Source organism: Lepisosteus platostomus, chromosome 6 (genome assembly GCF_059453375.1).
Source record: "Lepisosteus platostomus isolate fLepPlt1 chromosome 6, fLepPlt1.hap1, whole genome shotgun sequence".
NCBI lineage: Eukaryota > Metazoa > Chordata > Actinopteri > Semionotiformes > Lepisosteidae > Lepisosteus > Lepisosteus platostomus.
The window spans coordinates 26,809,969-26,824,165 of record NC_142616.1 but is presented as its reverse complement, the minus strand read 5'-3'; the positions used below and the strand labels follow the sequence as shown (position 1 = coordinate 26,824,165).

At 34.5% G+C, this 14,197-nt stretch overlaps 2 protein-coding genes across 6 annotated transcripts in view; one reads left to right on the top strand and one right to left on the bottom strand.

Annotated features, from left to right (window-relative positions):
- dock1 (dedicator of cytokinesis 1) overlaps positions 1–14,197 on the top strand; it is a 309,108-nt gene that overhangs the window by 114,784 nt on the left and 180,127 nt on the right. The window lies entirely within an intron of this gene.
- Positions 2,181–14,197, bottom strand: part of insyn2a (inhibitory synaptic factor 2A) — a 40,877-nt gene continuing 28,860 nt past the window's right edge. For both annotated transcript variants that reach the window (XM_088635096.1, XM_088635095.1), the window contains one exon: positions 2,181–4,567. In XM_088635096.1, coding sequence (XP_088491222.1) covers positions 4,384–4,567 — 184 coding nt within the window. In that variant the 3' untranslated portion in view covers positions 2,181–4,383. The remainder of the gene's footprint in view (positions 4,568–14,197) is intronic.

Here is a 14,197-nt window from a genome sequence, read left to right as displayed (position 1 = left end):
TGTTATATCCAATAACTCAAATATTTTGCCAGCTTTTAAATCCGTTTATAATTCATCTGTAGTATAAGTACATCAAGTATTAAAACAGCAAAATGTTTTTAACTTCACAGGATAAATACAGATCAGATTTGGAAATGGATGGCAAATAATGGATCTGGTCAGTGTTGAATTTTCCTTGTTGTTTGTCCAGATAGGTCGGTGGCAGGCTAGGCAAGTGCTGTATAAACACTGCTGGAAAAGCAGGCCTCATACAACATGGCAATTTGGACAATTTTACTGGCTTAGCTCTCTTGCACATCCTGCTTTTTCGTTTGCGAATCATTCAGAGATGTAGCATTCTTATTCTTGATGGTCTAGAACCTGCAGCTAGGTGCCTCATTTCTTTTCATTCTCTTGCTGAATTATCGCTGCCATCTATATTCCATTATGGGAGGCAGAGATAATGGTATACAATGAGTATACCATGTGATGATGGTGCATACAGATCAGTAGGATCTGTGACTTTTCCTGCAGCAGGTGATAACCACTTTTTTGTGATTAAGTTCCTCTTATATATAAGTATATATATATAGATCCTCTTATATTTTTCTGATTGTTCATTTACTGTAGATCAGGTATTTAAAAGATTGCCATATCAAGCCAACACAACTGCATACACTTATAGTAAACTGCACCACTTAAGACTGAATTCATAGGGACTTGCCTTTCTACTGTAGCAGTTTGCAGTGGTGTATGACTAAGACTGAGCTCTGAACTATAGGATACTCACGGGCGAATCTGTTTGCTGTGTGAGTTAATCACATTGGTGTTTGGAGTGGAAAACCCATTACCATCCAGCTGTGGCTTTCAATAAAGGATAGCTTTTTGGGGGAATAACATTTGCGGGTGAACAGACATGCACATCATTAGCAGTCATTGCTTACTGCCCATACTGTGAAGGAGCAAGGCTGTATTCCCGTGTGTTCTTCCTGACGCTGTGCCACTGAGCACTGGATTCACCTTGATGAGTGAAAACAGGCTACATCACATAACTTACCTTTTATCTAAATTTGCTCTGGAAACACAGTACTGTGGTAAACACACTGGCTAGGTTGTTTTTTCTCAAACCTAGAGATCAGATGAATCAATGGTTCTTTGTAATTTAAGTAATTTCCTACGAATTCTACTTATAGCAGAAAGTATCTACAGGAATATTTTCTTAAATATATACAGTAGGGGGATTTCCACATCTAATATTTAGTATAATATTTTAATGTTTCCAAAGCAGTTTACTTATTTTAGAACAGTTTCCGAATTAATCAAGTTCACTTGTTTTACCATCCAGAAAGGTCTGAGAATCGGATATCACACCTAACTTCGTAGTTCTCACCGCCCATGTTTAGATGTAGGAATTATTTATTTTTAACTTTAAATTTTACTGGTTGGTAACAATAGGAAAATTGGGCATTTGTTCAAGAACAAGAAGCAAATGGATCTGGAATAATTGGTGCCCTGTCTCAAAAGAACCCTCAGTCCATGAACCACATATTTAAAAAATGTCAAAGTACCAGTATGGTATAGAAATCACCATGAACTGCATGCCACAAAACAGTGTGCATGATAGAGTCCTCTATAAGAAATGAGGATTCATTTTCAAAAGTCAGCTGTGAGGCCAAGATGCTGAAGGAATTCAAAAATAGATCATGCCAGAAAAGAAATTTCATTGTTTCTGTGATGTGGGCAATAGCTGGTGCTGTTTGGCATGAACTGAAGTGTGATTCAGAGACCAAAGATGTTGGAACTATGGGCATGCTTGTTTTTTGTGAACTGTAGTAACCTGTATATTGTCTTGAAGAATGTCAAACATGAACCCAATGACTGTGCCCAGTTCTTTTTCTACTGGGCCTCAGTTGTCAGGAGAGAAAATAGCATGTAGTTTTGTAGTATTCTGTACATGGATTTTTTTAAGCATGCTGTTTGGCTGGCGTGATTGATATCCCAATTATTTAAGTGATTTATCAGGTTTTATTTGTAATTAAATTAAAATGTAGTATTATTATTATTATTATTATACTGTAAGTTTCAGCAATCTATGGTGATTACCCAAAAGTAGTTATATGTACTTACTGAATGTTTTCAGATATATATAAATTAGATGTATATGTATTTTAAAGCATGAATTCCAAATGTTTTGTGCCATGTTGATTTTATCATAAATTCTTTAATTTGACTTAAAAACAGTAGAAAATACACAATATTGCACGTAATAAATCAATTGCACTTCCTTAAGGTACAGATAAACGTCTATGTCTCTCTTGCTACAATAAAACTATTTGAAATTTAACTCCTCATGTACAAGATTTAGAGGTTTTTTTATTAAATACAGTCAACAGATAGCCTTTTTGATTATCAAGGGCATGAGAATGACTTTGGAACCAGCGAATGAGTATGTAACAGTTTTATGATCAGTAGTACAGCTTCCCTTTGATGCAAACTGTACTCATTACCAATGGGAAGTTGTGACACTTCCTATTGGTAATAACTCAGAAATTTTTGAAAATACCTTTATGCCCAATGAAAAGCTTTGGCACAGATGTCTTTCGGGCATTTTGTTTTTTTGGCTTTTATTAGTTGCTTGGAAGGTTTTAATTGCAAGCTTGTTGACCTCTAACATTGCCATAAAATATAGGCCATTAGAACACCTCTTGATAACTTTTCATCCTCTTATATTCCAAAACATACAGATGTAGCCTTATGAAATACAGTACTTGTTAAATATGTATTTCATCATTGTTTTTTGCATTCAACATTTTAGTATTGAGATTAAAATGCTTGTCCATCTTTTTGACATAATTCTCAGAAATTAGGGTTGAAAGGCTAGCTTTACAGTCATTACATTGCTGTGTAATGCTTTTTTTGGTGTGGCAGACTGATGGTGTTAAAAAAAACGTATATGATTCTTATCAATGTTGAAGCTGTGTATTTATACTATATAAATAGCAACATTCAGTAGAACTGAATGTACTGTAGCTGCTGTATAGGAAGCAATCATATAGTATCAAAATCACTGTTCATATCAATTTGTGAATGTTGATGTTAGCTACAGAACATCTTGAATTATATATGATGGGTTTAATAATATTGATTAAAGACTGTGTTGTGTTCAATGTGAAAGATGTAATCTACATGGTACTGTGCTAGTGCTTTTTTTAATTCTTTAATTAAATGTCATAGCATGGCTTTAGCCTGTCTGTGAGTGAGAAGCAATCACTTTTAATCACTTGGCATGAACCTGATTCTTTGAGAAGTGTCAAAAATAATAAAGCTTCTGTTTGTTCTTATTTAATCTTTACCTGCCACTCGGAACTTTCACTGAAAAGGTCTCACTTGGTCTTTATAATAAAATACGGTGCAGTTTACAAATTCCTGATCCTTTTCACCGCAGCAAAACTAATTAATTTTATTTAGTTAGTGAGCTTAAAGTTTATATATCTATTTCTATATATGTTTTAAAAAATTACATTGAGATGCTAACTTAACAAGTATATAAAAATAACTGTAATTTTATTCTTTTGTAGTATATTACAATTAGGGACTGCAAAGGTACAGTATAAAGCTTTGAGATGTTTTTTACAGTTTGACTGGATTAGACATGTGCCTGTTTTCCTGGATTTTGACCCTGTCAGCACTCAGTGATTGAAGTGTCTCCACCTTGGGAAATTCACACTGCTTCCCATTTCAATGAAGAGCAGTAACTGTTTCTTAATAAACTTTTTTTGGCACATGTTCCTAAATTAAAACATTGAACTTAATGCTAATTATAGTCAGTTAACCTCCTCCTTTTACACAAAAAGGAATTGAACCAACATATCCTAACATTAGAGAAAAAAAAAAAACTTGTGCTTTGCCCCGATTCTGATATGCTGTAGAAGCAATCTCATTCATGGTTTCTCAAGAAACAAGTTGTCCACACAGTCTTGATGGTTTCCATTTTTGTGGATCAAGAGAATGGATGGGGAGGTGTAAATGCAAAGGCGCTGGCTTTTCATTCTAAAGTGTAACAGTTGCTTAACTAATAAACCAAAATTTCCCTCCGCAAACTTGAACAGAAAAATAAATAAACAGAGAAAATAATAAATCCAGTCTTGCTTCTCACCTTGCTGATCTGCAAATAAGTAGGCTTGGTGTAATTTCACGCCTTGCTCCTGGAAATTAGTTATAAGTTTGAATCCTTTTTTGGTAAACGTGACAAAACTTAAATGGTATGCAGGTTCTTTACTACTTTTCAAACTGGGATCATGAACCTTTGCTTAATTCCAGCACTGCATCCATTATCCAGGAAAAGAGATGACTGGTATCCGTGTACAGGAGTAGAAGGCAGGCCATTGGATTTGAAGACAAAAATCATAGAAACCAGAGTTTCCATCTTGCATGCTTCTTTGACTCTGTTTTAGACTTCCTCTTGGGTGTTGAAGTATATCCCTCCTGGGGGTAAGGCAGAGATGGAACCTGAGTGTCCTCAGTGGGACACAGCCTTTTCAACAGGGGCTGCAGTTTGTCCTCTTGTTGCTTGAAGTCGAGCTCAACACTGCAAGACAACACCAAAAAAATGTAGACCATTTTTTTTGTTCTTTTTTTCAGGTGGACTCAGTACATAGCTACATTGCAATTCTCAGTAGACTATGAGAAAATCACACCCGTCAGACTTTTTGAATTGTTGAAGTTTAGAGAAGTCAAAGATTACAAATAATGAGGGTTATGAAAATTAAAAATGACAAATCTCTGATAATTTGGGGATGGTTAAACATTGTAGGCTACTTTATGTAATGTCATACAGTACATTGAAAAGGGCAGTTTGTACTTATAAAAAAATTGTAAAGAAAACATAAATTCATATAAAAATATTAGGACTCTTGAAAGAAGAAAGTGTTGAATGTCTTCATAAAGCCAAATTTAAAACAAAAGCTTTAGTAAAATTAGTGTGTATTTGCTTATAGCTACTGGAATAGTTTATCTCTTCATTCACACAGAATGTGTTAAGGTAATGAAATTAGTTTAAATATTTAGTTTAAAATATTTGCTTTGAGCTGCTTCTGAGTTTGGATTGCTATACTTACATGTTTTGCAATGTTTGATTAAATCAATCATTTGCATTTTTATAAATTATCTGTGGTTGGGAAATTTTTAACTTCACTAATTGTGATGCTTCTATTTCAATACCTAATTTGTTAGCTCTAAAAGAAGGAATACCTTTCGAACTAGTTTATTTTATCTCAAGGGGATTGTTGGTGTGTTTCATTCCTAAGCATATAAGATCCACTTATAGCTGGAAGGATCCTTCAAAGTTTATGAAATAAGAACCTGGAACATACTGAACAAAACTCTTAACCAATTTTGACAAGTATCAAACAAATAGGATTGCTTACAATGTAAATGAGCAGACCCCTTGCCTAAATAAAAGTCAAACAAAGTCTGATGTCAGGTTATAAGATTTTTAATTTTGTTTTCCATTTAGGAAATGGATTGTATTTCTGTTGGTTATTAGGTTTATGAATAATAAATGAAAATAAAAAAGTATATACTGTACACTTTAAAAACCCCACTTTTACATTTTCAGTATTTGCTCAGTGAAAGAAAACATAGCCCTTCAACCCAATGAATATTTGATGCAATTAGTTATTATTTTTTTAATGTGTTTTAAACTTACAGTATAAAATATTAAACGATGTCTTAGAATGCTTGCTCACTGCCTGTTGTTTCATACAGACATTAGTTACTCCACCCTATCAGCAGTTTTTCTGTCTGCATTTAGACTGGTTAATTTTTCTTGGATGCTTTTCAAAAAACATTGTGATCTCATGCATCTTGTTGGATACACGATTATCTTAGGTGTTCATTTGGCTATAGTGATTCAAGATGATTTTGATTATCTACGTGGAATGTGTATGTACTTTAGTGTGAAGTCCATATGAAGCCCTGTAAGTCTCATTCAAAGTTGAATATGTCACTGAAATTCCTGCCAAATCACTTTCCTTTAATTCAATAAAGCCAGCGCTTTTAATCCGTTGTTCATTCAGACAGGGTCAGTGTGAATAAGTGTGGGTGGGGGGTCTGATGTTGACCAGAGAACTATTAACATTAAATGACAACATTGTTTCTCTGAGGGATTAATAGTGTACATTCTGAATCTGCTGCCTCCAGCTCTTCTTGGATTTCATCCCAGAATCTCGGAGCCTTGTATTTGTTAAATATTAATTATTTGTTTTTAATCAACTAAATCAAAACACTGATGTTATTACCCAGAACTGTTATACCCACTAGTGACTTCTTATGGACATTAAAGCTGTTCAGTAAAATGGTATGAACAAAGGACCCTTAGGATTCATTTTAAATTTGTGTGCTATTTAACAATTAATATTCCTTTTTTAACTGTTTCTCCATCATCTATAAGCTCTCACAGACACATTAGGCAATTCCCGCGTGTTCCAATGCAGGATAAATTGGCTTTGAAACCATACATAGGCTGCCAAAATTGTACACAATAAAATTCTATAGATAAAACAACACTGGCCATAGAGACACTATTTCTGGTCACAGCATCATCAGAAAGTAAGGGAATCTTGCTTGTCCATTTCTGTTTCTGTATGTAAGCTACATGGGATTCACGTGAATCCCCATCGCCTCCACAGAATGATAAACAATGTAATTTTGTCCATTTTTCCTAACAAAATTGCTCCCATTTTGACAAGTTTGTCTGGAATAGTTGATGGACTATACAGTATTTGTTAAGCCTGACTACAATATAATTTTCAAAAGGGTGCATGACTGTTGCCATTCAAGGACATTTACTCTGTTCTTGTAATATACTGTGGTTATGGTCTTGAAATAAAGCTCTGTTTTTCTGTAGTAAGAAATTTCAAACCAGTTTGACATTTCTGGGTGGCTCACAAATGTTTTTCTCTTTGCTGGTACTTTGCACCCTCTTTCTTTGATAAGTTTTCCAGTCCCTACTGATGAGAAGTATCCCTGTAACAACATCCCATACTCGACTGCTGGTGTAGTGCTAACTGACTAATGTGTTCTTTGCAAAGCAATTACGTCTAGCGCAAGATGTTTAAAGCAAGTTTAGTTTAGGTATCCTTTTACCATATTACCTTCTGCCAAATGCCTGCAGTACGGTATATCTCGTATAAGATTTAAAAGCCATTTTGAGTGAAGGCTTCTTTTCTGCCACTCATCCGTATGGGCCAATTTTGTGTTGGAACAGGGGTATTGTCAATGTATGAAAATTGATTTCGATCTTGATTTCCAAATCTTTAAATCACTATTGGCTTGAAAGTGGCATCCCTAACTAGTTTCCTGCTTGCTGCAAAGCCTGCTCAGTCTGGATGGGCAGTCTGATCAATGGAGGATCTGTGTTATGTTGCAGATCCGCTAATGGTCCTAACTTTATTCAAAGAGATGCATAATCTGCTGATCTGTGCCTCTCTAACACCTTATTCCCCAGTTTGTTTCAACAGCTCCTTGATTGTCAGTGTCAGTTTGTCATATTTTGACATGAGCTGTGGTTTCAAATTAATGTCAAGGGACTACACAGAGAACATTACACTAATTTTGTAAACTACTCTTTCACACCTGAAGTGATTTAGGGTTGCTTTAGCAAAGGAGTTGAATACTTTTGCAACTAAGAATGTTTTTTTTTGAAAAATCAAATTTATGAACTTAGTGTCAACATTTTTGCGTCTTATTAGTTGGAGTAGTTGCATAGCTTCTAAATGTAAGTCCTGTTTTAAGTGTCATGACTGCAAGCTCAGACAACAAAATGTGGAAACTGCAGAGCAGTTTACTTGTGCAACTGTTTCAGTTGCTTTTGTGTTTTTAAAGTTTGATAATTATGTAGAATACTGAATCTGCAGAACAAAAAGTGTTCTAATATTGTGCATTGCTGAACCTGCAAAAGTACTGTAGATCTTTTTTCTGTCTGCCCTGAAATCTTTTTTTTTCCCCAGTTAGGTGTGCTGAAAGTACTACACTTGTCTATAAAATATATTTTTGTAGTATTATTTTATTGCTATATTACATCTTTTAAAGTACTTCACTTCCTGAACTCCATTGTCCAAATAAACACAACACGAAAGATAGGAAAGAAAACAGTATCTAAACTGGTGAAAATTAATCTGCCTTAATGGCCATCATTGGTAGTCTGTGTTACACTTGGGAATCAGCAAAATTCTAAAGTATTTCTAAAGTATTATTTAAAGAAGTATAAGTGTACAGTTGAAGTTTTCAATGGAGATGCATTAAAACATTAGTGACCGATCTCAGCAGTCTTGTAGCTGTGACTTCGTTAATGCTAATATGATTTAAGGACAAGTTTTGTGTATATTCAAACAAATATTTTGGAATGTGATTGTGTGAATATGTTTATAGTACCTGAAGCTACTGTACAGGAGCATTACTGTCTATAGATAATGCTGTTGTATAATAGAATTTAAATGCATGGTCTTGAAACAAACATTTATAATGTCCTAAATGCCCTTTCTTGCACAAGAAAATCGGTGCATTTCTCATTAAACATGGTTGAAAAGCTAGCAAGGACAGGCATTAGATTACCAAACGTGCTTTGCAATTATTGTTGTAGAAGGTCCTGCATAGTTATCCTTATTATAAAAATAAAGGCAATTTTCTCTTTCAGATTGATAGTGACTTCTAACATTTTTCAAAGCATAGTGTATTGCAGCTCTTAAAATCAACTCTTTTAAAAAAAGCACAACACAATGCAGGCAGTTATTAAAGAATTAATCACTCTACAGAACCATGTAATTATGCTGTAATCTAATTCAGAATCTTGTTAGTGAAAGGCCTAACTGCATCTGGGTGAGGAGGGGAAAAATCTGAGACAATCTTGTTGAAAAATCTGGTCAATTTCTCTGTGGCACTTTGATAGTGTTATGTTTAAGAAAACTCTTTTCTCGGGTAACATTTTAAGAAATTTACAGTGTGTGATTGCCAGCCTTACCTAAACAATTGATTCTTTAGTATTAGAACTGATGGGCATTGTTGAGTGTTTGACCACTTCACCTTCACACAGGAAAATAGCTGGTGTAAGTGATCTCTGTGCCTTTTATGTCTCTTTTAATTTATTTCAAGTGCTTATTCTTTGGTATTGCGCTATTCCTGAGCATATACAATATGTTTGGGCTGTGGAGCCTTCTTCGGGTTTCATAACTGAAAAGTTGTGTTCCTTTTCTTCTCTTTTCAGCATGGAATGAACTTGTTCCTTTGTAGCCTACGCATGTTGACACAGCTACCACAGCTACCAGCTACCTACTTGAAGTATATATACAATATGTTGTTTTTTCTGCCATCAGAGCTTAACCACACAAATCACACTAATTGCACTAATTTCTTTTGTGATTAACTATGCAAGATCTCTCTAGGGAGGCCAACAAGGTTCAATCAATGTGTTAATCCTATTGTTCAAATGGGCAGCCCTTCCTGATTCTATGTATATCCATATGATACCTATGATATCTGTGTATATCCATGTCTCAATCAGCATAATGCCCTACCAAGCCAAGACTATCGCTGAAAAGCACAGGATAACAACAAAGGATCAATACGCTAAGTTAGGGCACGTATTGGTAAATAAGCAGTAACTACACAGTTAATTTTTATCTCCAAATTGTGTTTACCATTGAGACATCTTTACTAATACGGCAATATGTAGCCCTTCTGGTTAAACTTCAAATAAAACCCTTATTTGAAAAAGGTTGGATGTGTACATAATTCACGTATCAAGCATGTAATCATAAAAAATTGCAGCATGTTGGCCTGTAATTACAGTAACTAAAAGCTTATAATTGACATTCTGCTTCAGTAGATGACACAATTATGCCAAACTGTTGTATTGATTTTATATAATTTCCATCCCCTACCTTTGATAATGAATGGAATGTGCATGTATATATTCATACAGTTATAAAATTAAGTGGCGATGGAGAGGAATGGGAAGAGAGCTGCCTGGGCAGCATACAAGAATTGAACCCCTGTGCTCTAACTGATAGAGTCAATCTACATAGATTGGAGTGAGTAAAACATACAAAGTAGACTTCTAATTTAGTTGATTCATGTTTCACTCTGAGATCCTTCATAGTTTAGAAGATACACATTCCAATTATACAATTGTGGAAAGTGTTGTTACTGCTGTTGTTGACTCAAACACGTTTGTTTTGAGGGATGACTGCTTGTTTATATGGTTGAAGATGCTGAAATTCTAACTCCAAGTCTTCTGTGTTGGCATTGGCAGTGATGATGACGGTAGAGTGTGTGTGTGTCTGTGTGAAGTGCACTAAGAAATAGTGATCTAGAGACTCATATTTCTACCCTATAGTCAGTGATATGTGGGGATTGGCCTTAGCATTCCTCCTTTCGGAAACTTGAAGTGTAACACATTTAGTCATTTAGTGAGGGAAAGTGGCTAGAGCTGCCTTGTTGTCCCATTTGACCCAACAGACAAGCATCCTTCTTTGCTGTAACTCCATATTAGTTTGGCTACTCATATGCATTTCTCAGTCGATCATTGTTAATGGTTACCAATTACTGAGTGAAATAGTCACATAAAAATCAGAGGTTTATGTAGTTCAATAGGCAGGAAATATACATAACCTACATACTGTATATAACCATATAATTTAAATTAACTATATGTTTACAAATATATACGTCAGATCTTTTTAATGCCTAATTTATGGTTTGTCATGCTTCGATTTTTGTTTTTTCCCTTGGAAATATTTCAATATTGGCAATAAATACCTAGTTAATTTAATGTGATAAATGAGATGCTTGTATTCAGGTGCTTGGAAAATTGAACCATATACTTCGAGTTCTGTAGTATTGTTCTCTCGATAGTTACCGAGTTTAACAGCCAGTAGATTTACACCTTTAAGGGACTCACCCACCCAAACGTTTTTTTTTTCTGGTTTCAATGTAGAATTAACTACTCCTTGTTCCAGAAAAGATCTTAGTTCTTTTGTGCCTACCTAAAGACTATTTGATAGTGGACAGGGTCAGCAGAAGCAGTGTATCTTATAACTGCATCCCATATAAATCTGTCGTTTCCAGCTTCTTTAGGGCATTTTCCACTTTGTCAGATTGATAGCCTTCTCTTTCTCTACCTTGTCTATGTCCTATTAGTGTCAGTTGTCATAAGATACTTGGTTCTGAGCTTAGTTTGGCTAGAAAATGGGCTGCGACCTAAAAGGGTTTTTTCATTCAGTTACTGAACAGGCACTGGGGAACAGTGGAGCTGAAGTTTTTTTTTATTGAAATGGTGAACTACTGAACATGAGCTTCCCAGGGAGCTTTTCGAAATGCTAATATATGTATTACAGTTTCCTGTGATTTAGAAAGTATTGCCCTTTTGTTTGTGTTTTATTTTTTTTAATTAGACTACTGTTATAAAGCCAACAAATTTAATTTTGTTCATTACTGAGTGGTTGGTATATGAAAGGTAATAGTGCTGTTTTGCTTTTTCTCTTACCAGCTATAGAGATCGTTTAAAAAAAAAACTAAAACCATGTTTCTTAAAGCAAAACTGTTTAAAAATCTGAAGGTTTTTTTACAAAGTTAACCTTATTTGAGACTTAAGGATTAACAAATTACAGCTTCTTGGATAAAGCACAAATAATTATACTGCTGACCAAATGTTCCCTTAGGGCTATGATGTAAACAAAGAAGCTGGAAGTTGAGGAAGAGTAGATAACTACAAAGCTAGGGCTACTTGGAGGAAAGCTTCAACACTCTTTTTTTTATTTTATGTTTTATGAAGTTCACCCAAATTCTGCAGTTGCATGTGGTTGGCATTTGATGTACTGTATGTACTGTACCAATCAGAACTGGTTAATGGACTGGAAACAGTGAATGTTTGAAATACATTGACAGAATTGGTGGAGTATCTGAGGGATCTGTATTAGGGCTACTAATTTATTTCAGTTATCTGGATTCTAGAATACTTGGAAAACTAGACAATTTTTCAGATAATGCCAAAATATAAGCATTAGCAAGCATTGTGTAAGTTGCAGAAGAAATCCAAAAAGACTTAGATGCAGTTCAAGACTGGCTGAATAAGTGGCAGGTGTCATTTAATATAGACAAGTCATTAATATAGACACCCTACATGCAGGGTGTTCCATGTAGGTAACAGAAACATAAACTATTAATATAAAGTGGGAAACACCAACCTTGAAGAGGCTGCTTATGAGAAAGACATACAGTAGGTGTTTATGCAGATGCATTATATTTATATGTATATCTTCTAGACATGTGAGGAAGAAATAAATTATGGTTTGCCAGTAGGACAGTAGAGAAGAACAATGCTATAATTTAAGTGTAAGCACAATTTTGTATTCACATAACATCTTCATTTTACTTAGAATCTGTTAGGTCTTAAGTTTTTGATGAAGGAGCTACTGTAGGTTTCAGTGACTTACACTTACTGGATGTAACAGAGGCTTCTGTTTTCTTTATCTGTTTGTTCAATTCAATCCTTTCAGGAAGAACAATTGTCTGAAATAACCTCTGAAATGATAAGTATATTTTTAATTTCTTGTATTGTTTAAAATTGTCCACAAACTTGCAAAGTTTTGGAAGTTGATCAAATAATATTATTGTTAATCCTGATAAGTAAAAGCATTAAAATGTATATTGTTAGGTGTTATATTTATATTGTTAGGTATGTAAACCCTTTTAAGTACAGTAGTGTGTTTTGTATGTAAGGTAAATAAACCTGGGACCTGTGCTAAAGGATATATCCTTAAAAATAGAAATCATCCATATATTTCAATTTATCAGGTAAACAAGCAAGAGGAAAAGTTATTATTTTATGAAATCTTAGGTTCTGTTCTGATCCTAGGATAGAAACATAAAGTTAAAAAAAACTTTCAGCTCTAGCTTTCACTTTATTGTTCCCTAAAAGATCAATGAACCAGTTTATTACAGCAAGACCCAAAAGAGCTAGAGAATTTGAAGAAAATGTTGACAGCTGATAGCAGAAATAGACTTAAGAAGTTCCTAGTGAGATAAAGTGACAAACAGTGGAGGTTCAGGAGTCAATATCTGATTGAGACACTGTGCCCTGCTCTGTACAGTAGATGCTAAAGACAAACTTGTTTTAGAAATCTTCTTTCTGCTCACTCATTCTTTTATTAGGGTGGCATCCTTTGAAAACACTGACTTCACCTCCGTGTGCCAAATCACATGAAAAAAGTATAAAACTGAGGACTGGAGTAGTGTTTGAAGAAAGCTGACTACTATAATCTGCATTTTTTCCAGTGGTAGTGTTTGTTCTTATATGTGCTTGTTTAAATATAGGCTTATATGCTGTGTTGAAATGACCCAAGATGGAGAATGTTGTTGTATAAAATGTAGGACTTGAGTATGTTCCATTTTGCGACTCCATTTACTTTTCAGGTAAGATACTAGATTTCTTTAATCACTGTATTTTGGTTATGAAAGAACAGGTGTAAATTTACCCCTTTATGAAAATAGAACCATCACCTCTATGTATTCATTTGCGAAAGAATGGAGTTTTATACCATTTAACTTCTGAAAATGAAACAATTGTGGTTTAAAATTGATTCAGCTTTGGGAAAAATTAAAACATACTTTGTAGAGCAAAAATCACAAAATTGTTTAACTTTGATTTAGTTTTCAAGGATTTTGAACTTAGTTTTCTGTGTGTGATCTTCATTATGAATTATTTTAGATATCTTTCAAATGGCTAATTCAAGAAGTGATTCACAATTGAACCAAAGCTTAAACAAAAGACCTCTCAACCACATTAATGATTTATGATGTAAATGTATTTAAATGCTGAAGTGATGGTAATTTCAGCAGGAAGAGAAAGGGCACTTTCACCAAGAGATAATCACAGAATGACAATGGCTGTATAGATTTAATTCCAAGTAGCCTTAGCTACTTGGATATAACTGGCACAGGTTCTGCATACCCAATTCTTTTGACTACAAAAACGTTTATCAGCTGTATAGATTTAAACCATCACATGGATGTGCTCTGAACTCAAATTTCATATGATTTTAAAGAACACTATCTTTTGAACACTTTTTGGCCCTTGACGCTGCATGTAATCACTCTTCGGTGTGATCCAGTGTTAACAAGATGGCAATTTCTGTGATGGTAAAGCCTTTATTCAGTTTGG